The sequence below is a fragment of the Thalassophryne amazonica genome, chromosome 2 (assembly GCF_902500255.1).
Source record: "Thalassophryne amazonica chromosome 2, fThaAma1.1, whole genome shotgun sequence".
Lineage (NCBI taxonomy): Eukaryota > Metazoa > Chordata > Actinopteri > Batrachoidiformes > Batrachoididae > Thalassophryne > Thalassophryne amazonica.
Window position 1 is genome coordinate 119,250,523 of NC_047104.1, and position 10,586 is coordinate 119,261,108.

General features: G+C 42.7%; 1 protein-coding gene across 1 annotated transcript in view; it reads right to left on the reverse strand.

Moving 5' to 3' along the window:
• Positions 1–6,300, reverse strand: part of LOC117529793 (ras GTPase-activating protein 3) — a 149,750-nt gene extending 143,450 nt beyond the window's left edge. The window contains exon 1 of the mRNA XM_034192659.1: positions 6,072–6,300. Coding sequence (XP_034048550.1) covers positions 6,072–6,126 — 55 coding nt within the window. The 5' untranslated portion in view covers positions 6,127–6,300. The remainder of the gene's footprint in view (positions 1–6,071) is intronic.
• Between the last annotated feature and the right edge of the window lie 4,286 nt (positions 6,301–10,586).

Here is a 10,586-nt window from a genome sequence, read left to right on the forward strand (position 1 = left end):
TGGCTAAATCGTCAATGTGTGACAGGGCCTTTAGCACTTTTTTAGATCATGGGCGATCATAGTACAGCAGCGCCCTGTGGAATAAGCGGGGAGAGCCGTCACTCGTATGTGTTTTGGACGAATAGGTAATTCATGCCCCCCCAAACCAACAGCAAAGGTGGGAGCTCACACTTAGTCACGCCAGATTTACACACTACTGAGTACACATATCCTGATCAAAAATGACTCCAAGATTTCTCACAGTATTACTAGAGGTCAGGGTAATGCCATCCAGAGTAAGGATCTGGTTAGACACCAGGTTTCTAAGATTTGTGGGGCCAAGTACAATAACTTCAGTTTTATCTGAGTTTAAAAGCAGGAAATTAGAGGTCATCCATGTCTTTATGTCTGTAAGACAATCCTGCAGTTTAGCTACTTGGTGTGTGTCCTCTGGCTTCATGGATAGATAAAGCTGGGTATCATCTGCATAACAATGAAAATTTAAGCAATACCGTCTAATAATACTGCCTAAGGGAAGCATGTATAAAGTGAATAAAATTGGTCCTAGCACAGAACCTTGTGGAACTCCATAATTAACTTTAGTCTGTGAAGAAGATTCCCCATTTACATGAACAAATTGTAATCTATTAGACAAATATGATTCAAACCACCGCAGCGCAGTGCCTTTAATACCTATGGCATGCTCTAATCTCTGTAATAAAATTTTATGGTCAACAGTATCAAAAGCAGCACTGAGGTCTAACAGAACAAGCACAGAGATGAGTCCACTGTCCGAGGCCATAAGAAGATCATTTGTAACCTTCACTAATGCTGTTTCTGTACTATGATGAATTCTAAAACCTGACTGAAACTCTTCAAATAGACCATTCCTCTGCAGATGATCAGTTAGCTGTTTTACAACTACCCTTTCAAGAATTTTTGAGAGAAAAGGAAGGTTGGAGATTGGCCTATAATTAGCTAAGATAGCTGGGTCAAGTGATGGCTTTTTAAGTAATGGTTTAATTACTGCCACCTTAAAAGACTGTGGTACATAGCCAACTAACAAAGATAGATTGATCATATTTAAGATCGAAGCATTAAATAATGGTAGGGCTTCTTTGAGCAGCCTGGTAGGAATGGGGTCTAATAGACATGTTGATGGTTTGGATGAAGTAACTAATGAAAATAACTCAGACAGAACAATCGGAGAGAAAGAGTCTAACCAAATACCGGCATCACTGAAAGCAGCCAAAGATAACGATACGTCTTTGGGATGGTTATGAGTAATTTTTTCTCTAATAGTTAAAATTTTGTTAGCAAAGAAAGTCATGAAGTCATTACTAGTTAAAGTTAATGGAATACTCAGCTCAATAGAGCTCTGACTCTTTGTCAGCCTGGCTACAGTGCTGAAAAGAAACCTGGGGTTGTTCTTATTTTCTTCAATTAGTGATGAGTAGAAAGATGTCCTAGCTTTATGGAGGGCTTTTTTATAGAGTAACAGACTCTTTTTCCAGGCTAAGTGACGATCTTCTAAATTAGTGAGACGCCATTTCCTCTCCAACTTACGGGTTATCTGCTTTAAGCTACGAGTTTGTGAGTTATACCATGGAGTCAGGCACTTCTGATTTAAAGCTCTCTTTTTCAGAGGAGCTACAGCATCCAAAGTTGTCTTCAATGAGGATGTAAATCTATTGACGAGATACTCTATCTCACTTACAGAGTTTAGGTAGCTACTCTGCACTGTGTTGGTATATGGCATTAGAGAACATAAAGAAGGAATCATATCCTTAAACCTAGTTACAGCGCTTTCTGAAAGACTTCTAGTGTAATGAAACTTATTCCCCACTGCTGGGTAGTCCATCAGAGTAAATGTAAATGTTATTAAGAAATGATCAGACAGAAGGGAGTTTTCAGGGAATACTGTTAAGTCTTCTATTTCCATACCATAAGTCAGAACAAGATCTAAGATATGATTAAAGTGGTGGGTGGACTCATTTACATTCTGAGCAAAGCCAATAGAGTCTAATAATAGATTAAATGCAGTGTTGAGGCTGTCATTCTCAGCATCTGTGTGGATGTTAAAATCACCCACTATAATTATCTTATCTGAGCTAAGCACTAAGTCAGACAAAAGGTCTGAAAATTCACAGAGAAACTCACAGTAACGACCAGGTGGACAATAGATAATAACAAATAAAACTGGTTTTTGGGACTTCCAATTTGGATGGACAAGACTAAGAGTCAAGCTTTCAAATGAATTAAAGCTCTGTCTGGGTTTTTGATTAATTAATAAGCTGGAATGGAAGATTGCTGCTAATCCTCCGCCTCGGCCCGTGCTACGAGCATTCTGACAGTTAGTGTGACTCGGGGGTGTTGACTCATTTAAACTAACATATTCATCCTGCTGTAACCAGGTTTCTGTAAGGCAGAATAAATCAATATGTTGATCAATTATTATATCATTTACCAACAGGGACTTAGAAGAGAGAGACCTAATGTTTAATAGACCACATTTAACTGTTTTAGTCTGTGGTGCAGTTGAAGGTGCTATATTATTTTTTCTTTTTGAATTTTTATGCTTAAATAGATTTTTGCTGGTTATTGGTAGTCTGGGAGCAGGCACCGTCTCTACGGGGATGGGGTAATGAGGGGATGGCAGGGGGAGAGAAGCTGCAGAGAGGTGTGTAAGACTACAACTCTGCTTCCTGGTCCCAACCCTGGATAGTCACGGTTTGGAGGATTTAAGAAAATTGGCCAGATTTCTAGAAATGAGAGCTGCTCCATCCAAAGTGGGATGGATGCCGTCTCTCCTAACAAGACCAGGTTTTCCCCAGAAGCTCTGCCAATTATCTATGAAGCCCACCTCATTTTTTGGACACCACTCAGACAGCCAGCAATTCAGGGAGAACATGCGGCTAAACATGTCACTCCCGGTCTGATTGGGGAGGGGCCCAGAGAAAACTACAGAGTCCGACATTGTTTTTGCAAAGTTACACACCGATTCAATGTTAATTTTAGTGACCTCCGATTGGCGTAACAGGGTGTCATTACTGCCGACGTGAATTACAATCTTACCAAATTTACGCTTAGCCTTAGCCAGCAGTTTCAAATTTCCTTCAATGTCGCCTGCTCTGGCCCCCGGAAGACAATTGACTATGGTTGCTGGTGTCGCTAGCTTCACATTTCTCAAAACAGAGTCGCCAATAACCAGAGTTTGATCCTCGGCGGGTGTGTCGTCGAGTGGGGAAAAACGGTTAGAAATGTGAACAGGTTGGCGGTGTACACGGGGCTTCTGTTTAGGACTACGCTTCCTCCTCACAGTCACCCAGTCGGCCTGCTTTCCCGGCTGCTCGGGATCTGCCAGAGGGGAACTAACGGCGGCTAAGCTACCTTGGTCCGCACCGACTACAGGGGCCTGGCTAGCTGTAGAATTTTCCACGGTGCGGAGCCGAGTCTCCAATTCGCCCAGCCTGGCCTCCAAAGCTATGAATAAGCTACACTTATTACAAGTACCGTTACTGCTAAAGGAGGCCGAGGAATAACTAAACATTTCACACCCAGAGCAGAAAAGTGTGGGAGAGACAGGAGAAGCCGCCATGCTAAATCGGCTAAGAGCTGGTAGCTGCGCTAAGCTAGCGGATTCCTAAAAACACGCAAAGTCAATAATATGTAAATAATTTAGAGGTGATTCAGCAGAAGGAGTGCTTTAGTTAAGGCACGTGAAGATTACACTGTGAAACAAATTGTTATCTAGATAACTAGATCAATCTAACTGCGCAGATTAAACAGCTAACAGATACAGAAAAACACCGCTGTGCTCCGGAACAGGAAGTGATACAATACCGCAGTGAGAGCCAACCACCAGTAGAGGCCACATAACACTGGAAGCTGGCATTACAGTTGGATTAATGCCTATGTCAATGCTTTAACACCTGGTGAAGCCACTATGGTTACGGAATGTTCTCTGATCAATGTGTATCATCCACGTCAGGTACAGCTGTTTCAGCTGAACTTTCAAATGGACCTCAAAGTCCTACTGTGCCAGACGTCTGTTTCATGCCTACTTTGGTACTTTCCTTCCAAGGCCACTGAGTAAGCAGCAGGAAGAAACACTGCACTGATGTAGAACTACAGTATAATTGTACAAACCTGCACTGAGCACAGTGATAATTTGTCTTCTGGGACAGTTTCCACAGTTTCTTTTTTAAAAATCATATCACTTTGCATGTTTGTCTATAAACAAAGCTGTACCGAACAGAGTGAGGGTGTCTCATCCAACCCCTTTTTCCGATTCCACCCTCTAAAAAGAAGGTGTGTATCCGGGCATGTTTATCCACTGTGAAGAAGCGCTGATCAAGACATTGATTTCTTAATCTGAAGATCGGGCACTGATTGGCCGAGAGCTCACGTCATCAACCGAGTTGTTGCACAAGCACGGCAACGTTGGAGGACAATATTATTTTGGTTGGCAAAAAACAAGACTTATTCACCAAGTGCCATATGATTTTCCTTACGATTAGCAGGTCAAGCATGGGATTATGGGAATTAGTCATTTAGTAATTGAGTCAGAGGTTCCTTGTTGCCAATCACAGGGTTCTGGTGGTCACTAGAGGTCACTGTTGCTTTAAAAGAAAAACAACTCAAGCTTTTGTTGATCCTTTTGTCGCAGAACAGCTGTGTCACTGTTTAGGATACATATCAGCGCCTTCTGATGGTCACAAAAGAAAGGCACGCCAGCCCAAACCACAGGTGCTGAAAAGTTAAGCCAATGAGGCTTCGAAGCTCGCTGGAAAAATGAGACACCACATAGATCCTCATGTTAAAATGTCCAACTTTACAGCAGAAATAAACATGTTTACAACCTAGCAGGAAAAACACTTAGTTTCTATTGGTAGTTTCCTCATTTGTGACAACAGTACGAGGGAATTTTTATATAACTCATCACTGAAGTAATGAATAGTTTGTGGCATGGTTGTTTTTTGTGTGACAGCAAGTGTAGTGGGTCGCGCTATTCACACAGACTGCCAGCAGTAGCCACTCGACTATTTTTGTCCTTTTATTACAAATATCGAAGATAATATGGATTGCTGTACCGTAAATTGCACTCACGCACAATCTGAAGTCTTTGCTCTGGTATTTACTTTGAGTAAAACTTGAACATTATTTAATTTGAACGCTAGCACAGATGGCACCAATTATCAGGCGTCTGTAGCTGGTTGACCTTAGCTCCACAGTTAGTGAGGCAGTTATTCTGGTCATAATTTTGAATGCCCATACCCAATGCACCTGTTACAAAAATCACCGCCCAGCCCATAAATACATGTGTATATCAAACATTTAGCTGGTTTGGTAGTTGTGGGATGGGGGGCATGTTCTTACAGACCGGGGGGGGCGCGTCAGTCAACGCCACAAAACGAGCAGCGCTTTTACAGTACGGCATCAAATCCCCCACAAGGTTACAGATCACTGTACATCATCCACCAATAAAAGCACCTGCTGGTAAAACAAAATGACTCCGATGGCTAAATAACCACTAGCATTTATACAAAAATCACTAATCAACTCAATACAATAATCAATAATGATAAAAGTGGTCATTCTAAATGTGTCATATTGACTCAGAACAGCACTGAGAGATGAACAAAGCAATGTTGTGAAGACGGCAACATCTTATATACCACTACCCATGAAGAAACGATAAATAAGAATAAAGACTGACTCGTAAAGTGTGCGTGTTATTACACACAAGAAGACTTCCTGCTGAGCACATCATTAAAGCTTTGACTTATAAATGATGAGCTCAGTCTGCTGCTGCTGTCATCAGGGCTCCATTCATACCTTGACTGGGGCCACATTTCTCCACGTGTACCTACAACACTGTAATAACACTGTAATAACACGTTATTTCAGCTCTCAAGTGTCCAGATTTTAATCCATGTCGACCAGCCTGCTTAATACATCTGTGCAATTTACACACATTACAAGAGGCCAAACAAAACAGATGTGTGCGCGTGTCTCATCACACACGCCCCCCCTCCGGACTGGGAGGGGGGCGGGGGTAGAGTAGGTTTGGGGGGTTGGGAATCTCTTACCTATTTTTATTTTAACGCTCTGGAAAACCCGCAGACCTTCCTCTTCCACCGCCATACTCGCACCGTGGCTCTCTCCCGTTCGACTACCAAACAAAAACAGTCCCCCACGGCGGTCGGTTCGGGCCTCTCCAGCGCACGGTTATTCCAGGGGTTTTGCACATCTATGCTCTCCGGACTGCGACCATTCTCCGTCCCGCTGCTGCCGATCCTCACAACAAGCAAGCTGCTGCAGCAGCAGCAGCAGCGCCACTGGTTCCGCCCACTCTCATCATGTATGAGGGCTCATCCGTGCCACCGCGAGGCGGGAGGGGGGAGCACACACTCTCACGAGCGCCACTAGCTTAGTTTATGACAAGCTAAAATTGGACATACTCGTTATGGCCGAACAACTATCCAGTTTCTGGGTATTCTGTGTTAGTACGCGCCCGCGGCTGACGTGCTTGATGAATTCCTGCGCAAAAAGTAGTTCCTAGATAATTGTCATATTCCTGTGAGATAATGAGTAGAGCTCATCTAAATCAATTCTAAAATTTACCAGTAATAAAATTGTAAATAGAACTGAAGTTTTAAGAGTGGCTGTAATAAATATTTAATAAACTTAAAGTTTATGAGCAACTTCACCTGGTATTGCTCAAGCACTTTGATAAACATTGGCACAATGGAGTTTGAGGCGGAAGAATTCAGAAAGATACGATTGGAATGGTTTGATTACCATTTACAGTTGGCAATGAAAGACTTGGGTGTTAAAGTCAGAACAAGAAGCTGCACTGAAAGAGATCTATCTGGGAAGAGATACATTCTGTGTGTTGTCGCTCCAGTGAGAGCGGCACGCTGAGCAGGGTGGCGAAAGTAGTCCGGCGAGCTCAACCTGTAGGAGAGCTATCCCACAATGCCAAATTAGCAGAAATGTTGGTCCAATGAGAGCAGCACTCTGAGCAGGGTGGGGGGAGCACATCAACAAGGACAATTCTGGCGTGTATTCCCAACTATCCCCTCATTTTGCAGGGGTGGGCAACTTGTTCCAGAAAGGGCCAAGAGGGTGCAGGTTTTCTTTGTAGCCACTGACTCCACCAGGTGATTTCATTGATTAATATCACTTTGAGCAGATGGAATCAGTTAATCAGTGAAATCAGTGGAGTCAGTGGCTGCAAAGAAAACCTGCACCCTCTTGGCCCTTTCTGGAACAAGTTGCCCACCCCTGCGCCTAATGCCTGGTTTTGCATGCCAGAGAGGCGCTGCAGTCAAAATAACATGGAGAAACCACATGACCAGAATTGCAAATGAACATTAAACTACCAAACTGTACATTTTGATGCCTTTCATAACATTTATGAGCGAGACTACATGCATGAGACCCCTGAACACTTGCTAAAACAAATATCCCAAATATTCCGTGTCTGCTACCTTCAACCTGGGTGGAACTTCATAAACGCACACTAAATTGAATTTCATACATCTTATATATATTACTCTGGAACAAACAGCTTCAGGGATGTGGAACTCTTTATCTTTGACTGTTCGAGAGAGAGAGAGACACTCTGCAACAGTTTAAATTTTACACAAAGAAATGGTTGAAAGATGGTCAGATTTGTGAACACTAATTGATTATTGACAATGTTTTGGAAAACTATATATTAATTGTGAGTAATCCATTGCTGGTGTTTCCTGTTGGTGTTTGTGTGGGTTGCATCTGTTTTTATATGTTGTAGTATTCCGTACATTGTGACCTGCTGTTTCTTTCTTCTGTCCGGGGACAACAGATGAAAATTAGCTTGTAGCTAAATCTGGTCTGTGCAACACATTTGTTGTGCAATGTTCCTGTCAAATAAATAAATAAATGTGTTGTAAAGGACAATAAGCAGAGATGAGATCGTGGCTCGTGCCAATTGAAAATAACGGTGAAATCACTTATTCTCGCATGATTACATGATACAAACATAATAACGACGTCTAAAAAAATCTAGATAATATATCCACGAGAGTTTTAGGCACAACAGACAAATAGTTTTTCCTTGCACTTGATGCCATTGTCTGTGTGCTTCAGATAAAATGTAGTATTACCTGGGGGTCTTATAGCGGTTCACCGTGTTGTTGACTTCTCAATGTGCTGGCGCCTCAGTGAGATTTTGCGTGATTTGTGCAAGAATTAAAACCTCAATACGGCAAATGAATACGTATATACATATAGACTGTGTTCCAAAGGTTAAGAAGAAAATGGCAGGCAGCATTAGAGCATTTGCATATTGTCAGATGAGATTAAGCCTTCGAGTGACACCAGACATGCAACCCAAAACAAGAAAAAGTTGGGACAGCATGCAAACACACACACACACACACACACACACACACACACACACACACACACAAATTCTACTGTAATTCTTATATTTGCTTTGACTTATACGAGGGCTGTCAATAAAGTATAGGTCCTTTTTATTTTTTCAAAAACTATATGGATTTCATTCATTTCATTGTTTTTACGTCAGACATGCTTGAACCCTCGTGCGCATGTGTGAGTTTTTCCACGCCTGTCGGTGACGTCATTCGCCTGTGAGCACTCCTTGTGGGAGGAGTCGTCCAGCCCCTCGTCGGAATTCCTTTGTCTGAGAAGTTGCTGAGAGACTGGCGCTTTGTTTGATCAAAATTTTTTCTAAACCTGTGAGACACATCGAAGTGGACACGGTTCGAAAAATTAAGCTGGTTTTCAGTGAAAATTTTAACGGCTGATGAGAGATTTTGAGGTGATACTGTCGCTTTAAGGACTTCCCACGGTGCGAGACGTCGCGCAGCGCTCTCAGGCGCCGTCGTCAGCCTGTTCAAGCTGAAAACCTCCACATTTCAGGCTCTATTGATCCAGGACGTCGTGAGAGAACAGAGAAGTTTCAGAAGAAGTCGGTTTCAGCATTTTATCCGGATATTCCACTGTTAAAGGAGATTTTTTTAATGAAAGACGTGCGGACGGATTGCAGCGTCGGCTCGCAGCCGCCACGACGCTCCGCCACAGGAAAAACACCTCTGTTGGAAGCCTTAAGGACAAGTTGGAACATGTCCTGCTGTTAAACAATTTCTCATATACTCACTCCAGTGAAAGCCATCAAAAGCCACCTGGATTTTACAAATGGTTATCAACACGGAGGTGTTTTTCCTGTGCAGCCGCACCGCATCGGTTGCGTCCCGACGCGCGGACCCGTCCGCACGTCTTTCATTAAAAAAATCTCCTTTAACAGTGGAATATCCGGATAAAATGCTGAAACCAACTTCTTCTGAAACTTCTCTGTTCTCTCACGACGTCCTGGATCAATAGAGCCTGAAATGTGGAGGTTTTCAGCTTGAACAGGCTGACGACGGCGCCTGAGAGCGCTGCGCGACGTCTCGCACCGTGGGAAGTCCTTAAAGCGACAGTATCACCTCAAAATCTCTCATCAGCCGTTAAAATTTTCACTGAAAACCAGCTTAATTTTTCGAACCGTGTCCACTTCGATGTGTCTCACAGGTTTAGAAAAAATTCTGATCAAACAACGCGCCAGTCTCTCAGCAACTTCTCAGACAAAGGAATTCCGACGAGGGGCTGGACGACTCCTCCCACAAGGAGTGCTCACAGGCGAATGACGTCACCGACAGGCGTGGAAAAACTCACGCATGCGCACGAGGGTTCAAGCATGTCTGACGTAAAAACATATGAATGAAATCCATATAGTTTTTGAAAAAAATAAAAAGGACCTATACTTTATTGACAGCCCTCGTACTTCATTGCAGACAGTATGAACCCAATATATTTCATGTTTTGTGTGGTGAACTTCTTTTCTTTTCTTAATATAAGATATTCCTTTATTAGTCCTGCATGGATAAAATTGCAGTGTCGCAGCAGCAGTGGTAATAGTAACTGTGCAACGGTAGACCGAAGTAAAATGTGCAAATATCTGCAAAAAGAAGGCAAGATATATATTTAGTCATCTCAAACAAAGTGAATGAAAACCAGATAAATACTATAGTACATTGTAAGCAGGATATAAATATAATATATACAGTGGGTAGAGTAAGTCCCAGGTGTGTACTGTGAGGCAGATTTTTAAAAAGTACTTACTGTACAGTTTGGTAACCTCATGTATCTTACATGAGTAAATATATACACTTATTGGGACCAGTGCAAGTTGTACAGTATAACGGAAGGAAAGAGTCGTGATATGCCTCCTTCAGACACTTCAGGTGAATCCGTGTGTCATGGAAGGAGCTCCTCAGGGCCATAATAGTGTCCTGTAGTGGGTGAGAATGGTTCTCCAGCAAAGATAATAGCTTGGCTACTATCCTCTTCACACCCACCACTACCTTCACTGGGTCAAGGATTAATCCCAGGACTGAACTGGTCTTTGGACATTTGTCCAATCGGTTTGTCTGCTGTTGATATGCCACTGACCCAGCAGACCACTCCAAGAAAGACAGCTGATACCACTACAGAGTTATAACAAGTCTTTAGGAATACTCTCTGGACTTGACCTTACCTTCCTTAACAGACAG